This window comes from Choristoneura fumiferana, chromosome 28 (genome assembly GCF_025370935.1).
Source record: "Choristoneura fumiferana chromosome 28, NRCan_CFum_1, whole genome shotgun sequence".
Lineage (NCBI taxonomy): Eukaryota > Metazoa > Arthropoda > Insecta > Lepidoptera > Tortricidae > Choristoneura > Choristoneura fumiferana.
In genome coordinates, this window is record NC_133499.1 from 6,599,512 (window position 1) to 6,619,016 (window position 19,505).

The 19,505-nt window shown below is 39.1% G+C and overlaps 2 protein-coding genes across 2 annotated transcripts in view; both read right to left on the bottom strand.

Moving 5' to 3' along the window:
* Dbx (homeobox protein Dbx) overlaps nt 1-4,820 on the bottom strand; it is a 62,940-nt gene extending 58,120 nt beyond the window's left edge. Inside the window, exon 1 of the mRNA XM_074109337.1 lies at nt 4,046-4,820. Coding sequence (XP_073965438.1) covers nt 4,046-4,700 — 655 coding nt within the window. The 5' untranslated portion in view covers nt 4,701-4,820. The remainder of the gene's footprint in view (nt 1-4,045) is intronic.
* Nucleotides 4,821-16,299: 11,479 nt separating this feature from the next.
* Nucleotides 16,300-19,482, bottom strand: LOC141443903 (fibroblast growth factor receptor 2-like). The gene is made up of 4 exons (XM_074109277.1): nt 19,459-19,482; nt 18,547-18,740; nt 17,561-17,698; nt 16,300-16,894 (listed from the first exon to the last, which is right to left on the bottom strand). The coding sequence occupies exons 1-4, from the start codon at nt 19,480-19,482 to the stop codon at nt 16,789-16,791; spliced, it is 462 nt and encodes a 153-aa protein (XP_073965378.1). The 3' UTR covers nt 16,300-16,788.
* Between the last annotated feature and the right edge of the window lie 23 nt (nt 19,483-19,505).

Sequence of the window (19,505 nt, forward strand, 5' to 3'; positions counted from 1 at the left end):
TCCTTTGCAGACTTAGCTTGGCCAGGCTAGATTTTTTTTTACACTAGGGTATGATACGGACGACCGGATGGCTAAGTGGTTAGAGAACCTGACTACGAAGCTTGAGGTCCCGGGTTCGATTCCCGGCCGGGGAGATATTTTGTATATATAATACGAATGTTTATTCTCGGGTCTTGGATTTTTAATATGTATCTAAGTTTGTATTTATCTATATAAGTATGTTTATCCGTCGCCTCGTATCCATAGTACAAGCTTTGCTTAGTTTGGGACTAGCTCAATTGGTGTCAAGTGTCCCATGATATAAAATAAAATAAAATAAATGTATTTTGTCTTATTGGGATCATTGCCTAAATAAACAATTTATTATTATTCTCTTTATTTATTTTCATTATTATTATTATTAAGCGTGAAGAAGTGACAGATAGACGGAGTTACTTTCGCATCGGGTTGTAATTGTAAAAATATCAGACCCACTATCTATTTGTATGTGTAAATATTATTTACGATCACTACCCGTATCATTTTCTATCTAATAAAATCCCAATACTTCGTCCAATAACACAGTTATTAATAGAGATATTTTCCACCAATAATAAAACACCAAGCTAAGAAAAGACATATTAATTTCGGACTCCCCATCGCCCGTCCTTTTCGGGCACGCCGGCTCTTATATAGCGCTGTCTCTCTCCGCCCCCGCTCCTAAGTGTCCGACCAGATGTTACAGCTTTTATTGAAAAAGTCCGCCATATTGCGTTGCGTTTAGTAAATTAAGATGTCGGATAGAGGGAGCTGTTACGGTTATTATAGCGTAAACGTTATTATTAACGTTGGTTATTTTTAACGACTTATTTTCATGTGTGTAGTTCATCTCTATGGCCGAGCCATAAACACCAAAAAAAGCCTAATTTCGAGGTCAGTTAGGTCACTCTTTTTTATCCGACTGCCCAAAGGAGGGTTATTAGATAGATTTATTTCATAGTGAAAATCACACATCACATTTGAGACATGTCAAAAATACAATTTCGAGATTTTAACGCCTATCCCGTCGGAATATCGGTATAAAAAGTACCCTATGTGTTATTCCAGATGTTCAGCTATATTCATACTAAATTTCATCCAAATCCGTCCAGCCGTTTCAACGTGAAGGAGTAACAAACATACTCACTCACTCACTCACTCACTCACTCACAAACTTTCGCATTTATAATATTAGTAGGATTATATATCTATATAATCGATTATGAATCGGCTGAAAAAAGGCGTGACCCTACCGAAAGGGCTGCAAGAGTGCCTACACTTACTCGTAGTAGGTGCTCCCCTTTATGTCGAGCTTACACGTTACTCAAACGTTAGCCGAAAGGGTGCCGTTTAAGAAGTTTGCCTTTGATTTAAAAAAATTAAAAATATTATGTAACGACAAAATACGAAGTACTATATTCTTTATACCTATTTGTGTATTCCGTATAAGCTTTTTCGTTTTACTTTTTTTTTCATTTCCATTATTAGATAGGTACTTATAAAAGAGGACTCTAGTACTCTATACTTGATTTGGATAGGTATTTAACTAAATGTAAACAAACATCAGCTGCCAGATTTGGTACATTCAAGGTTTTTATACATTTTCCTTATCTATTATTAACATTATAATACAAACTAGACCAGTGTATTTAAATTCAATACAGAAATGTAAATGTTTAGATAATTTAATGGGGGAATTTCAATATTTAAGGCACCAATTGACGTTGTTTTGTTTACATTTAGTTAAATACTATCCAAACCAAGTATAGTCAGTATTATTTTGTACAATTATGAGTTTACATAAATTAAAAAGGTCTTGCCTGATAGAAATAAAGAAAAGAAAGATTAACGCCGTTGAAAGCAAGTGTGTGTGTGTGTGTGTGTGTGTGTGTGTGGGTGAATTACTTTTCTCGCCCGCGACCTTTAGCTACGTATCCACTATCCATATCCATACTAATATTATAAATGCGAAAGTGTGTGTGTTTGTATGTTTGTCCGTCTTTCACGTCGAAACGGAGCGACGGATTGACATAATTTTTGGCATAGAGATAGTTTATGGGCCAGAGAGTGACATAGGCTACTTTTATCCCGGAAAAATGCAGTTCCCGAGGGAACAGCGCGCGATAACCGAATACCACGCGGGCGAAGCCGCGGACAAAAGCTAGTATGTAACATATATAATGTGTGTCCATGCAGTTCCTCCACCTCCATGCTGTAAGAGTAAGAACACACACACCCATCTATCACCACCACTACACAACACTGACGCGTTTCAAACTCAACCAGAGCTCATCTTCAGAACAACCTTTCACCATGCTAGCAGATGTGGTGCTAGTGATAGTTGAGTTTGTGTGTGTTCCTACAGTGGAGGTAGAGGAGTGGGGAGCGCCAAAGTTCGCATTCTTTTCGCAGTCAATACCGTAATGTATGTTCGAATCATCGTTTGTCATAATTTATTTAATCTCTCCTGTTCGAAAAGTTTAATTTTCATGGGTAGATAGCCGGGTGGAAAATTTCGTTTTCATCTCTAGGGTGCAAAGTAATTTTTTTTATTTTTCGATTAGCCACGGAGTCGAAGATAATTGAGTTACGTCAATGACACTTTTTTATCACGTCTCGGCATGGCCATCTAGATGCACGTCGTGACCAAGGAGCTTATATACAACACTGGAGGTTGCACGCCGAACATCCGTTTGAAACAAGAAATTTGATCTTTAGTACGGCACAAACATATTCCATCTCTTTCTTTAGTTAGGTTAAGAAAGAGATGGAAGTCATTCGTGAAATTTTAAAGAGATAGAATATATAAATAAGTGATAAAGGTCAAACTTCTACGTTCGGCGTTCAACCTCCAGTTTTGTATATAAGTTCCTTGGTTGTGACCAACTCTTTTTTTTATAGTCGGCCGTGGCAAGTGGCCTGTGGAAAAGGTATCGTTAGAGGTTGGATATAAATAAATTCAATTTATTATTATTCTCATTTTTTTGTAGTATTTTACTTTCCTCACAGTCGAAATCAAAAGTAGAGTGTCTAACTCGGTTGAAATTACCCATTTCTCCTCGAACTATTGGCGCTCTCACTCGGGTGAAATGGGTCACTTTCCACCCTTGGTTATCAATGTACTATTCCCGTTGAAACCTAGAATGTTTCTGATATTTTAAATGGGCATTCTATAGAAAACTATAGGTTAGGTTAGGTTTGTTTTATAACAATTCTGAACAAATATTAGATTCGGAGAAAAACCGGCCAAGAGCGTGTCGTACACGCCCGAAATAGGGTTCCGTAGCCATTGCGAAAAAATTAAGTAATATTTTTCGAAGGATTTCGTATTTTATACGGAATCTTCCATAGTTTAGGTATATTTTATACCTTAGGCTGCTATTAACTCTTAAACTACTAATAATTCTCAAGCAAACTTAGCCGTTATAGTTTTCCTTGAAAGTTTGATATTACTACCATTATGAATTTTAAAAAAAATTCCACCCAGCGGTTTAGATTTTAGAGGGGAAAATTTGCACTTTAAATTATAATTATATTATATTATAATATTTCGCAAACAAATCACTGAATCGAGAAATCGTCTTAGCAAACCCCTAATGGTCTAAAAATACCTATCTAACGATACCCCACACAACAGGGTTGGATGAGAAAAAAAGTCACCCCCACTTTAGGTCTATGGGAAATAGCCTAAAAAAAATGTAACTTCAATTATTTATTGCACGATTTGGTCGGCATACTTTACATATATAATCGTGGAAAACTACAGCTTTCTAGCATTGATAGTCCCAGAGCAAAGCCGCGGCGGACAGACAGACATGGCGAAACTATAAGGGTTCCGTTTTCGCCATTTTGGCTACGGAACCATAAAAACGGTGCCAATACGCTTCCTATGGGTATGACTCGCCATTGTCTCCGTTGTCTCACGTTGTAGTCCGTGTCGCGTTAAATTCCGTGCCTGATTCGTGCCTATAACGGTCATCGTATGATACGGTGTAGACCTTTAAAAAGAAAATACAAATAAACTCACCACTGACACTGTTCTTGGCACTACTATCTTCTCTATCCCCAAGAATGGCACTAACACTAAACTTCAACATGGGCTTCTTCTCCAACTCCTCACACCTGACCAGTTCATCCGTGAACGCCTTATCCTTCCCATCTTCATCAGACCCATCTTGGTACCCCATTTGGAACCGTTTCTCCAGCTCCTCAAGCCTTGTAATGCCAGATTTCTTACAAGCAAACGGTGAACAGTCGAAACCATTGCAATTCTGACAACGTCGTCCTAGATTAGGTATGTTAAGGACTTCTTTCTCTTCGTTCTTAAAATCGCCATTGTAATATTCCGTTTTGTTAAACTCGTCGTCATCTGTTTTAGAGTCGTCGTCCATTTTGTTCTCCTCACGGTTTAGATCTTCTTCATCAGCTTTTTCCACTTCAGGTGAAGTCTCACGTGAATGCTCGTAGTTTCTTTGCATTACGTATTCGATTTGCTGATTCAGGTATTGATTATGAAGATTGGCTTTCTGGTGGTGTAGAATATTGTCTACTAAGAACGGGGAGGTCATATTAAAAGGCGCGTTTGTTTTGTTGTAGCACAAATTCTGTATAGTTTTCAACATGTTGTGATCTATTTTCTGATTGAACGGCAATTTCAGTCCATTTTTATCATTCGGGTACATATTAAAACGCTGTCATATTTTTTTTTTGTCAAACGCACTGGCTGTATAGTCTAAGCGTTAGACTTTAAAGTGTCTATGGATCGAACGCGGCATTCGAATCGGAACAGCACGTTCGGTACGTTCGAAATTCAAAGAGCAACTGATTCGAAAGAGGAGTGGTTAGGAAAGGGGCGTTTTTGGGCGCCCTTTTGTTGGAGACCACCGTTTTCTAAAGAGCTTCCCCTCTGCCCTCTTATTTGAATTAGAACGTACAAAGCTGGGGTTTCCTACGGAGGGTGAGAGTTCAAGATATGGTGGTCCATCTCGACTTACTAATTTCGTTTTGCGGTTGGGGACAATAGAATTTAGCGCTTATTCAGTTGACACTAAGAGCTTGGCTCAGTTTTTTAATATGTTAGCGCAAGAGATTAGTCTATATATGTATTCGTTTATTCATAAGGTGGAGAAAGGGTGTAAGTATGTTTTTATAGATTTCGTTAAATCCTATTCATTGCAAAAAAACATATTTTGCATTAATATAAGCGCAAGTAACTTATTCGAGCATTTAGGTTTTGATGTGTTATTTTAAAAGGGATCTTGATACTTCGTTTAGTCATCATCATTATCATCAGCCTACAGCAGTCCACTGCTGGACATAGGCCTCTTCCATGACGCTACAACACTGTCTTCAGCCCCTCGCATCCATCCGCCGCCAGCGACCTTCTTAAGGTCGTCCGTCCGTGCCTCAGGACGCCCTACACTACGTTTTCCCGCCCGTGGTCGTGGCTTCGTTAAGTTTCTTGCCGAGTTCTTCTCAACAGAGGTTTTCCGAAATTTTGACATTCGTACCGTATTAAAGTGCTTTATAGGCTAAATTTAAAAAAAAATTGACATTTGGACTTTTTTATTTTATGCCCCAGAAGTATAATAATAAATAATACATACAATAAATACCTTACAGACTAACATACATATTTATAATCAAAAATATTTAAAACTAATTTGGTGACAAAACGGCGTGACCCCGTTGAGCCACCGTCCCCGACGTCGCTAACATCTGCGGCATGGTGCCGCGGAACCGCCGGAACACGTCTTTCGGCCAGAAGGCAGCACTCGCGATGGTCCCCATCAGCAGCCGCGGCGGGGCATAAGACCCCAATTGTAATTACTCTCATGTCAGCCGAAAGACGTCCACTGCTGGACATAGGCCTCACCCAAGGCTCTCCACTCAGACCGCTCTTGTGCTTTCCGCATCCACCGCGATCCCGCGATCTTAACCAGGTCGTCGCTCCATCTTGTTGGAGTAATTACTCTAGCTCGACGTTAATAGCTAATCAACTGAAACAATTATTTCGATCACCCGCGACCTTATGCAAGATATGCGTGTTCATGCAGTTCCTCCACCTCCACACTGTAAGAACACACACAAATCACACAAACCCATCTATCACCACTACCACACTACACTGACGCGTTTCGAACTCAACCAGCGCTCATTTTCAGAGCAATACAACCGTTCACCAAATACCGGACCAGATGTTACTAACAATCAAAACAAACATTTTCATTTGTCACTGTAATTCCCCCAGTACACTTTTTTTTCTCAAACAAACTACCCACAAAAATGAATAAACTTGCTATTTTTAACCCCCGTCGCAAAAAGAGGGGTTTTATAAGTTTGACCGCTATGTATGTCTGTGTGTGTGTCTGTCTGTCTGTGGCACCGTAGCTCTTAAACGGGTGGACCGATTTGAATCCGTTTTTTTTAATTGTATACAGGTTTTCTAGCGATGGTTCTTGAGATGTTTTATCAAAATCGGTTCAGCCGCTTTTAAGATATTGAACTTTGAAGTGACAAAGTCGGGGGTTTTTCAACTTGTTGTTGGTTAGGTTATAAGTATGTATTTGTTTGAGATTCGATTTGTAGCATTCGAACATGGCGGATGTAGACAATATCTAATTTTGCTATTTCTGTTTCTTTGGCTAGTTGAAGTATAATTTTGATAGTGTTTTATGCGGCGATTAACCTTAACAGTGAACAGTGATCACAAAGTTCTATATCGCTCTCTTGTCTGACATTTTTTAATGCGCAAGTTGTCTCCGCGTGGTTTCTGGAATTTTACTATCAAGTTGCAAAAACCACAACCGCCGTACAACGTCCCTCTCAAAGAGAGTACTTTGACACTGGCGAAATGAGGGCTATCGTTTTTTGTCTCACTAGATGGTGCACTGTTGCGTGAGGTTTTTAAGTATGGCTTTCAAAGTCTGTTATTACGGGCGTGAAAACAAAGTTTAGATTAAAATCATATTTAATACACCTTAAAACCGTACCATAAAAATATCGAGCATGCCACAGCGTTGCATAGTCCCCGTTTTGTTCGGAAAAAAGGGAGGACAAAGGTTTTCGAAAGACAAAACTGTCTCAAAACACAGACATTCATTGCCCCGGAACGCATATTTGCCATAATTAATTTCAGATATTACAAAATATTCACAAAATTATTCTAATTATAAATAAACCCGCGTAGCTCACTCAAAACCTATGAGATTTGACATTTCGGAGACCTCACGCTACACTAGCGCCTCTAGTGGCGAATTCATTCGCGATAGCCCTCATTGTCCTATTAATTAGGACAGATAAGCCATATTTTAAAAGAGAAGATATGTATTTGTTGTGCGTCATCACATCAGGGTTGGTAAAGTATAGGATGTACAGTTGCCAAGAAGACGCTGCTGCCTATCTTCTGGTATTATAACGGGAGGGGAGGCGAGGGGGGGGGACAGCTAACGCCGGTGCCCTGTATTCAGCGTAGGATCACAAAACACAGATAGTTCAGTAGTCAATCTCCATACAAGTGCGCTCGAGCAACGCACACACAGACACTGCTCACGGACACGGTATCTCGGACCGGTTGGGACCAGTGCGAGCGCGAGTGCCATCCGCTTGAGACACGCGTCTGTGAACTTTTTTGTGCAAGAATGGAGCAACAAAAAAAATGTTATTATAACTGTTCAGTGGACGGTTGTTTAAATTATATAATCGTGAATTTCGCCAGTAACGAAATCGTCGCAAGATATTTTCTGTGACAAATTTACAATATAACAATGACATTAAACTTAAAATATTTTAGTTATTAATTTATTTTTCCATTCTTCCCGTTTCATTCTCAACAATAAATCAAATAACTAGATAAGAGTGCCACTACCACGATAGTTTTTTGGTGCATAAGCCATAGTTGACAACCTTAGAGCGACCGCCGAGCGTAGGTATGAAAAGTGAAGTACACACAGGAGATTGACTTCAGCAAGGCTACTACGAAACTTGAAGCTCGAAGTTCGTATCGTACCGTCCTTCTCGCTCTCGTATTAAATAGTATAAGTGTTAGAGGGAGTAGTAATGGTGACTGTACGAGTAAGAGATCACTCGTCGAATCCGACTCGGCTGGGCAGCGTTCGGGAAGCTTCGCAGTGTCTCTTCATCCAAATTACCGCAGTGTTTGAAGTCAAAAGTCTTTGACCAGTGTGTGTTGCCAGTGATGACATACGGATCTGAGACGTGGGCGCTAACGATGGGCCTCGTGAGGAAGCTCAAAGTCACTCAGAGGGCTATGGAGAGGGCTATGCTTGGGGTTTCTCTGCGGGATAGAATCAGAAATGATGACCGCAGTAGAACTAAGGTTACCGACATACATAGCCCGAAGAATTGCGAAACTGCAGGGCTACTACGAAGCTCGAAAGTCGAAGTTCGTATCGTACCGTCCCTCTCGCTCTCGTATTAAATAGTATAAGTGTCAGAGGGACTGCACGACACGAACTTCATGTTTCGAGTTTCGTAGTATCCCTGCTGAACTATCTGTGTTTTGTGGTAGGATAGCCGCGGGTTCACGGTGGATGCAGGCCGCTGCCAACCGAAGCAACTGGAGGTCTGTGGGGGAGGCCTATGTCTATGTCCAACAGAAGACGACCAACGGCTGAGATGATGATGATAATCTTATTTGTTTATCGAGACTCGAGCTCTCAACTTTGTTTGATTGACAAAAGAAAAAAATACGTTGTCTGATATTTTCTGATAATCTATGTACCTAACTGACGGACTAGTATTTAAGATTGGTTTTTTGAAATCTTTTTTTTTGTATTTTTTGTTTCAATTCCAAATTTTCCAAAGTTCCAATGGAATGCCGAAAGTTTCTAGATGAGGGCTACGGTATAGATGTCGCTAGCGTCACTGCTTACGTGGCTAAATAAGAAACAAACAAGCTGAGATATGTGGTGCATAGGGGGAATTCGTGTCTGTACCGTTGTCCAGCAGTGGTGTAGCGGTATAGCACGCGGCACGGAATGCCGAGGACCTGGGTTCGATTCCCAGACCCCAGTGCTGGTCTTATTTTTCTGGTTTTTCTGTGCATCTATATTTCAGTTTGTATTTTCTATATAGTATTTTTTTATCCAGAAAACTACCCAATTTCCACAGTAGGTAATTTAGTAAATTCCTGGATTTTCAATTTGAATGTCGAGTAGTTTGCACATAATATTTGTTGTATAGACGTAGGGTAGAAGTACCGTTTGTGGCCATTGATTGTTTAAATATACGTTTGAGATAAATTTATGTAGGAATGAGTGATATACTGAATGACTGATTCAATGTGATGATCGAATGAGGGAGATGGACTGAATGTGTCGGAGAGAAAGACGAAAGACGTGTGCGCGAAAGGACGTGTTGCTTTATAATTTTAACTACTTAAGATTGCTTTTTTTTAGTTTCTTTTGAATTATATTTTATCTCGCCAACTAAGGTGTTTCCTTAAAGTAAAAAAACATTAAATTTAAAAATCATAAACCCGACTGCCTTAAAAACTAAAAGGAAGAAAATAAGTCTTGTGGTCTGGAACTCTGTCAAGAAGCTCATTTAAGGTTCAACAGTCGGGACCCATTACCAAGATTTTTTGAGCTGGTTACGATTTGAATGGGTACCGACTGTTGAACTGAAATGAACTTCTTGACAGAGTTCCAGACCACAAGACTTATTTTCTTCCTTTTATTTTTTAAGGCAGTCGGGTTTTTTGATTTTTAAATTTAATGTTTTTTATTTTATACTTTTTTGATATTCTGTGAAAATAGTAGATTAAAAGTATTATAACCCGTATATATTTAGAATGGACTAATTATTAGCTTTTATTTGATTCCCATATTGTTACAATACAAATTTTTTTTTATTCCTTCGCCATATTTTTTTTCGCAGACGCCATATTGAAATATTATATACCCTATCTCACTCCGACAATTATGACGAATCCAATGATACCTCATAGGTATGTTACAATCCGTCCAGCCGTTTGGGCTGCAGCAAGGACCAAAGAAATGGACATACATACCCACATACATACATACATACATACGCTCGAAAAACATAACCCTCCTTCGGGCAGTCGGGTAAAAACTCTACATTTATAGTAATAAAACACAACAAACTTTATTCGTTTCAGTATAAACTTTTAAAAACTCGCTAAACATATTGTTTTAATACGATAACTTTTTATATAGACGTATTACTTCAAATGTCACTAGCCAAAACGGTGTTAAGGTGGCCAAAAACGATACTTCTACCCTAGCCAGCGTAAGGTATTGTGGTAAGGTGGCAGCCTCGCAGGTGAGAAAAATAATGGACTCCGCTAAGTAACGCCAGATTCTATAAAATTATTATCAAAAGTATCTACGTAACAAATTTCTTCCAAGTTTAAAAAAATCTTATAATTTAAAATAAAAACCGTTAAACACGTGACTGTATCAATCAATATGCTAAAATTATTCACCACCATGGAAAAAATACACTTCAATTCATACCTTCCTACTGTCATATAAAAGACAACCTAATTGTTCTACTTTTAAGGCTCAAAAAAGTTAAATTGTACATCAGTTACATACGTCGTTAGGATAAGTGTATCACAGCCAATAACAATATAGGGGGTGTGGCTAATTTCAAAATTGGAACGATTTCTTTCTCAGGTCAGCAAACGGCTTTCCTTCCGGTATTGCTTTGTGCCAGTGTAGTCTATGATTTTTTTTTAGGGACCATGGACGTTCTATTTTCAGCCAAGCACGAAGTGACAGTGACGTCAAATAGATATAAAACGTTAGCTTTTTCACTTTAATTAAACTAACGTGAACTTACTTACATTACTTTGTTTGACGAATTGTACCTCGTATGTAGTTGGACTAAATAATACCAATACGGCATACGATAACTACAAACTTTTATGTATATTTTGGTTCAATAGAATTTTTTTTTTTTTTTTTTTTCGACAGGATGGCAAACGAGCAAGTGGGTCCTGATGGTAAGAGATCACCACCGCCCATAAACATCTGCAACACCAGGGGTATTGCAGACGCGTTGCCAACCTAGAGGCCTAAGATGGGATACCTCACGTGCCAGTAATTTCACCGGCTGTCTTACTCTCCACGCCGAAACACAAGATTTTAAGGAAAAGCAAGATATTTCATTTTATTTATATTTTTATCTTAGAGATGCAAAAACCGCATTAGTCCATCCACTTGAGAGCTACAGACAGACAGACGGATATTGACGTCAAACTTATAACACCCCTCTTTTTGCTGCAGGGGTTGAAATATGACTTTCTGAATATAGTCTTATCTTATCGTAGGTACTTCTTATTCTTACATTACTATTACTAATATTATAAATGCGAAAGTGTGTGTGTTTGTATGTTTGTCCATCTTTCACGTGGAAACGGAGCGACTGATCGACGTGATTTTTGGCATAGAGATAGTTTATGGGCAGAGAACATAGGCTACTTTTTATCCCGGAAAATGCTGTTCCCGAGGGAACAGCGCGTGACAACCGAATTCCACGCGAATCCCGTGGGAGCAAAAAGTTTTAAACTACATACATACTAATTCTGCGCGAGCGAAGCCGCGGGCAAAACAAGTACAGAATAAACGTTCCGGTTTCGATTCTGGAACCCTTTTTTAATCGCTAAGCACGAATCAGTGCCGCATCAACAATCTGGCTACCCCTTTTAAACTGCCCGCGACCAATTCTAATAATTGCACGAATCTATATTTATAACAATAGGGTATTGAATATGTCATAACATGGCGAATCGTTTTAGCATCGTAGGTCCTGACTTTTTTATCATACATTGTTCTAGAGAATTGTAAGTTTCAATGAGGGCTATCGCGTATGAATTTGCCGCTAGAGGCGCTAGTGTAGCGTGAGGTTCTCCGAAATGTGAAATCTCATAGGTTTTGGGTGAGCTAAGCGGGTTTATTTATAATTAGAATAATTTTGTGAATATTTTGCAATATCTGAAATTAATTATGGCAAATATGTGCTCCGGGGCAATGAATGTCTGTGTTTTGAAGACAGTTTTGTCTTTCGGAACCTTTGTCCTCCCTTTATTCCGAAACAAAACGGGACTATGCAACACTGTGGCATGCTAAACATTTTAATGGTACGGTTTTAAGTTGTATTAAATATGATTTTAATCTAAACTTTGTTTTCACGCCGTAATAACAGACTTTGAAAGCCATACTTAAAAACCTCACGCAACAGTGCGCCATCTAGTGAGACTAAAAACGATAGCCCTCATTTAAAGCTCATATTTTATTGTAACAATAGGGATGTTGACTCCACCAATCAACTGACGTACTTTTTATGAGCTGTCAAAACAATTCTCCCATAGAGTTTGAATGGAAATACCAACATATGACGTCACTTGTTCGCACACTCAATCAACTAACTGTTTATTTGTTTTAAAGCAACAAAAAATCTAGTTTTGCACTTAATCGAAAATTAATCTGGTTTTAGGGCTAAAATAAAGCCGTGCTGCGTGCTATAACCCCTACACCACCGCTGGACAGGAATTTAGACACGAATTTTTCCTATGCATACATATCTCAGGTTGCTTATTTCTACTACGCTACTTATGCAGCAGCACTAGCGACATCTATGTTTTCGCTCTCATCGAGAGACGTCACATTCTTTCGGAACCAACCGCTCACCCAGACAAGAGATGTCGCTACTAAGCAATCAAATTATGATTGGTTATTTGGAGTCTTTTTGTATTTTTTTATTTCAACTCCAAATTTGTTACTTTTACGGGTATCCCGTGAAACCATATCGAAAATACAAACTGAGACATGGATGCACAGAAAAACCAGAAAAAGAGACCAGCGCTGGGTGTCGCAGCACGGATTGCTGAGGACCTGGGTTCGATTCCCAGCGCTGGTCTCTTTTCTGGTTTTTCTGTGCATACATGTCTCAGTTTGTATTTTCGATATGGTTTCACGGGATACCCGTAAAAGTAACAAATTTGGAGTTGAAATAAAAAATACAAAAAGACTCCAAATAACCAATCATAAAATAAAGCGTTTTTCTAATGGAGTCGTGTCTTCGAATTATTTTTTAATTGTGTCAACATCCGTATTGTACTCCACCAAGTAGGTACATGCGGCAGTTATTCTTACGATTCATTTGTACTTTTTGAAGTACACAAGGACTTACGAGGAATTTGTAAGGCCGCTCCGTAGCCAAAATGGCGAAAATGAAACCCTTATAGTTTTGTCTGTCTGTCTCTCCGTCCGTCCGCGCTTTTGCTCAGAGACTATCATTGCTAGAAAGATATACCAGCGGGGCTACTACGAAATTCGAAAATCGAAGTTCGTGTCGTTCCGTTTCTGACACTTATACTATTTAATACGAGAGCGAGAGGGACGGCACGTTATGAACTTCGATTTTCGAATTTCGGAGTAGCCCTCAGTTAAACGCCGTGCTGAAAAGTGTAGCACGGGGTGACGTCACAGCTTTCTACTCCCGAACTTTGACGCGCTTCTTCTTTGTATTTTCTTCGTCTGTGGCACCGTAGCTCTTAAACGGGTAGACCGATTTGAATGCGTTTTTTTTAAATCAGGTTTTCTAGCGATGGTTCTTAGACATGTTTCATCAAAATCGGTTCAGCTGTTTTTGAGATATTGAACTTTGAATTTATCATCTTTTATTCATCAGTAGTTCTGTAGAAGTCCACAGATAATTTACGAGTACCACTTTCTAATCGAATCGCTCCTCAGTTTTCTATTAAACATGATCATAATAAACATAAAGGGGTTGTATTTTTATTGCAAATTAATACGGCCATCTGTGGAGTCGTAACTAATGTTAAAAATGCCTATTCAATATCTATACAATAAATATATGGCAACATTTCACGCGTCATTACACTAGTGATTTATTTTTTTAAAGGCTGAATGACTCCGTGCCCTTGGCCAAGAGTAAAAAAAATGTCTTAAAAGAGCGGGAAACGGTATTTATAGAATTTTTATATTATTATTGTATTCGATTTTTTGTTGATATTACTGGAAATTTTTGATATTAAGTGTGTTTTGCAGAAATTTAATGTTTAATATTATGTTCTCATCTCCTCAAAGATTTAGGGGGTAGAAATACCTTAAAGGGATAAATTTGACATTGTATTGTATAAGATGAGTGCATGTCAGATGTATGATTGATTCTTGGACGAAATAATTACTGCACAGACTGCAAATTGAATATACTTACAGTGTTCTGGGCATAATGGTCAAAATGCGTCATAAAATTTCAGAAAACGCGTATTATTTATTGAAATTTAATACAATATTATTGCCTCTTGTACTTTTTTTTTATTCGACTGGATGGCAAACGAGCAAGTGGGTCTCCTGATGGTAAGAGATTACTACCGCCCATAGACGCCTGCAACATTAGGGGGATTGCAGATGCGTTGCCAACCTAGAGGCCTAAGATGGGATACCTCAAGTGCCAGTAATTTCACCGGCTGTCTTACTCTCCACGCCGAAACACAACAGTGCAGGCACTGCTGCTTCACGGTAGGATTAGCGAGCAAGACAAAACGTACAAAACGTTTATTGGACAACCTGCAGGGCTACTACGAAACTCGAAACTCGAAGTTCGTATCGTACCGTCCCTCTCGCTCTCGTATTAAATAGTATAAGTGTTAGAGGGACCGCACGACACGAACTTCGAGTTTCGAGTTTCGTAGTAGCCCCGCTGGCCCTGTATCTACTACCACAGAACTAGGTACTAAGTTCATTCGAACTTGGTATGTTGCCGTCCCGCTGACGCTTATATTATTTAATACGAGAGTGAGAGGGACGGTAAGAGCGCCGGATTAAAAAAGCGGATTGTTGTACTTTTTTACTTGTTACGTTTTTCTTTTCTAACAATCTTGTAAGTCGACGACGTGTGCCATCTATCAGTGAGTAGATTTCGTGAAAAAGGATAGAAATTAGTTTTTACGCCATCTGTTGAGGAGTAGCCAAACTACATCGGTAGCTTAGCGCTCTGTAAATCATAAAACTTGTTCGAGTTTGTATTGCGTATGTAACAGATGTCACTATTACATTAGACATTTTTGGTAGGTACATACAAATAGTGTCATCGTGAACTGGTGTCACAGAATAACTAATAGTACTCTGCTGCCATCTAGTAGCTCATATCCGAAACTATGGAACTTAGTATCTATTCTCGTTTATTACTATTTTTTGCACATGGAGGATTTTTACACCTCTGTTAGTTGACTATGCAATTACCTACTTTATTATGATATTTGAATAGAATAGAAAATAGCATAGATAATATTTATTTCGCACTTTGCAAATTACACAAAAACAAAACAAAAAAAAAACATTAATTATTTCGATAATATATATGTACGTCTCAAAATTATTTCTATTTATTAACTCATTTTATACATCCCTAATATTTTGCTGTATTTAAGGCTGTATATTGTTACAGATTCATTTCTCTATTTTGGGTGAATTCACAAAAGTAGTACACAATAATTTATCACAATACATCCATATCCATACTAATATTATAAATGCGAAAGTGTGTGTGTTTGTATGTTTGTGTGTATGTTTGTCCGTCTTTCACGTCGAAATGGAGCGATGGATCGACGTGATTTTTGGCATAAAGATAGTTTATGGGCCAGTTCCCGAGGGTACAGCGCGCGATAACCGAATTCCACGCGGGCAAAGCCGCGGGCAAAAGCTAGTAAGTTATATTTATGTTAGGAATTCTCTATCGCATTACGTTACGTCAAGCCTGTAATGATAGATATAAAAATCCTATTAACATATAAATATGAAAGTTTGTACGGCTTGAAATTCGGTACACATATAGTTTGAGTCCCGGGGAAGGACATAGGATAGTTTTTATCCCGGATGATTGCATAATTCCCGTGGGATAGGTAGAATTCGCACGGAATCGGGGGCAACAGCTAGTGTTTAAATAAATAAAAAAAGCGTGTTAAAATAACCTTATGGATTCGTGTATTTTTATTTTTATTTCCAGACAATCGCGCAGTGGCGGACTGAGCCCGTCCGAGGCCCGAGGCGGCGAAGATAAATGGGCCCCCTCTTCCCCTTCAATCTTAGAACATGATGTACAGTCAAGTGCAAAAATAAGTATCTATTCGAACTACTCAAAAATATGTTAATACGGTCTTTTTGCGTCGGAATAAGAGTCTGTGCTACATATTTTTGAAACTTTGAATAACTACACATTTTTACATTTGACTGTACACCTAGTAGTATTAAAGAAAGAAAGAAATAAAGAAAATACATTTATTCACAACACAAGACAACAATTATTATTAGGTACAAAAAAAACAACACAAAGGTATGTGTCATTGCGGTTGTGAATCGGACACTGGCTCAGCATAATGCTGAAGCGTTAAAAACACCCCAGCGCTGATTTTCAGCCAGCACCGTCGGCAACCTGCGGACCGTTATAAAGACATACTACACACCATTAACTACATAAGACTACATAAATAAATAGATATTTGTAAACTATAAAACTAATTATTATTAAAATTATTTTCATCCTTGTTCAGGACTTGCATCTAGAGAACTTGTGAATATGGAGGCCCATGAGGGGGAAGCCTATGGTTGAGCCCTTTCTGCCCCACTATTAAGTAGTCCGTTGCTGGGCACGCGCGCTATATTCTTGACGGCAGCGACGCGAAGTAAATGGCAAAGGACCATTACCAGACAAGCATATAGGAAACATTTTGCTGTTTTGTGTGCCGGAACAGTGCTATAGCGCTGTTTCATTTAGTATATCTTGTAATTTAACCACTAAACACGAAAAACGGGGTCGCTCTTCAGGATCAAACTTCCAGCATTCCAACATCAATGTGTAACTGAAAAGAATAAAAATATATCAGAATCGCAGATCATACAATGAGGGCAACCGTTTTTGCGTTCACCAGCTGGCGCCACTTTAGACAAAGGTCCTGCCTGAAGTACAGTGGTTAGTTTGTTATTACGAGCGTGAAAACAAAATGTACATTTAAATCATATTTATTACCCTAAGCAAGAAAAAGAAGTGGTGGCCTAGTGGTTTGACCTATCACCTCTCAAGCAGAGGTTTGTGGGTTCAAACCCCGACTCAGACCTCCTGAGTTTTTCCAAATTCATGTGCGAAATTACATTTGAAATTTACCACGAGCTTTACGGTGAAGGAAAACATCGTGAGGAAACCAACCTAGAAAAATATTTTCAAGAGTTTTGTAGTCGGTTCCATTTTTTGTTATTTTTTTTTGAGTCGGTTTTACTTTTTTGTTAAAGTTTTCTTTTTCCAAATTCATGTGCGAAATTACATTTTAAATTCACCACAAAACATCGTGAGGAAACCTGCACAAACCTGCGGAGCAATTCAATGGTGTGTGTGAAGTTCTCAATCCGCACTGGGCCCTTGTGGGAACTACTGCCCAAGCCCTCTCATTCTGAGAGGAGGCCTGTGCGCAGCAGTGGGACGTGTATCGGCTGGGATGATGATGATGAAGGGAAGTAAAAGCAAGTCTTACATTGTTTCCTGGAAGATTTCAGGTCTGGACAATCGGTTTCCTGATTTCAAATAATCATATAGAAAGTGTACGGGCAGTTTCCTGTATGGGGTACAGCCGAAAGTCATGATCTCCCAAAACAGTACGCCGAAGGACCATCTGCAAAAGAAATACTAATGAGGGTTTACAAAATAAGATGTTGTTTGCATGCCGATGTATCTGGTTAGACACGCCACAGCCCATTTGGACTGTTCATTAGACCAATTTTACCATGTTTAAAGCGAAATAAACTATTTCATTGCAAACTATTTCAGTTCATTTCTATGATAGGAAAATGTCGCTAGATGGCATTAGTATCGTGAGGTTCGTTTGACGTTAGAGCAAAGAGTATTGTTGCTATAGAGAAAAAGAGTGGCAATTCTTGTCTTGTCTTGTCTTGTTGTCTTGTCTGCAATTTCTATTGAACCAAAATATACATAAAAGTTTGTAGTTATCGTATGCCGTATTGGTATTATTTTTTGTTATCTTAGTGTAAAGTACCTAACTTGTCGTAGTTTAAGATTTGATTGAGCGCAACGCCAACAAACTGTCTCACAGTTTGGCGAACATTTAATTTAAGGTACAATGTATTTGCATTTTTTATTTCAATAAATTGAAAAAAAAACCGCTCACCCGAACAAGAGATATCGTAAGCAAGCAAATTAATCTATTTAATAATTATAAACAGTTAGTTGTTTTTTTTTCTAATGTATTTTTATGTGTATCGAATATGTGTAAATAAATGTCTCTCTCTCTCTCTCTCAAATTAAGATCGGTTTTTGGAATCTTTTTGTATTTTTTATTTCAATACCAAATTTTTTCTACTTTTACGGTCACCCGTAAAACCCATATCGAAAATAGTAAGTATTTCAGTTTGTATTTATGTAAAATACAAAAAGATCAAAGCAAAATCAGCAAAAAAGATTTACGTCTCTGGACGGATCGTTAAAGTGTAAATACAAACTCACACGTCAGAATGCTCCGTATAATAATTGTTCTCCAACGATTCCGGGGCCATCCACCGCACAGGCAGTCTTCCGGCAGACCTTTTCCGGTAGTACGCGTAGTCGCGGACGTCGCGGGCGAGGCCGAAGTCGGCTATTTTGATTGTGAGGTCGCCTGAGACCAGCACGTTGCGGGCTGCCAAGTCGCGGTGAATGCACTGGAAGAAAACATGATGTATAACCTACGCTACGCTACGGTGCCACAGATAGACACTCAGACACTCAGACACACACACACACACACACACACACACACACACACACACACACACACACACACACACACACACACACACACACACACACACACACACACACACAGACACATGTAGACACGGACCTGGAACCGGAACCGGATCCGGAACTGAACCGTACTCGGATCCGACGCGGTCGGACACAGATTCAGACCTGATACGTTCGCAATCACATTCGCCATCTCTCTCTACCTTCACCTTATACCGTGTGTCAGAAAGAGGTGGAGAAAAAAAACGATTGTGATTTCAAGTATTTAAATAAGGCCTCTGGACAAGGTCTCGAATTCCAACGCGATCCTAGATCCAGACATTAGCGCCCTCTGTTGTCGAGTAGAAGTAAACATTTGGAAAAGGCGACGCTAACTCTACGGCTGCGAACCAGTCGGTTAACTGGGACACTGGGAGCCGAGATGAGCGGGAAGAGGCATAATGGCCAATGGCCATACTATGGCGGAGAGTACAGCTTAGGGATCTTTAAAAAACGAGCCTATCAGTCTTCCAAAGGGCCGGAAAAGCACCTGTGACACCCCTAGTGTAATCAGGTGTCCATGAGCGACGGTGTTTGCTTCCCATCAGGTGACCCGCATGCTAATTTTACACTTGTTTTATAAAAAAAACTTACCCCTCGCGACACCAGGAACTCCATCCTTTAGCAACTTGCAGTGCAAA

What these genes read in the sequence shown, in the direction of transcription:
- LOC141443903 (XM_074109277.1), bottom strand. Translation starts at nt 19,482, where the DNA reads ATGGAGTTCCTGGTGTCGCGAGGG. An exon ending in AGTTCCTGGTGTCGCGAGGG is followed by an intron (nt 18,741 to 19,458) that starts GTAAGTTTTTTT and finishes GTTTTCTTCCAG; the next exon opens with TGCATTCACCGCGACTTGGC. An exon ending in GAAATCTTCCAGGAAACAAT is followed by an intron (nt 16,895 to 17,560) that starts GTAAGACTTGCT and finishes TATTCTTTTCAG; the next exon opens with TTACACATTGATGTTGGAAT.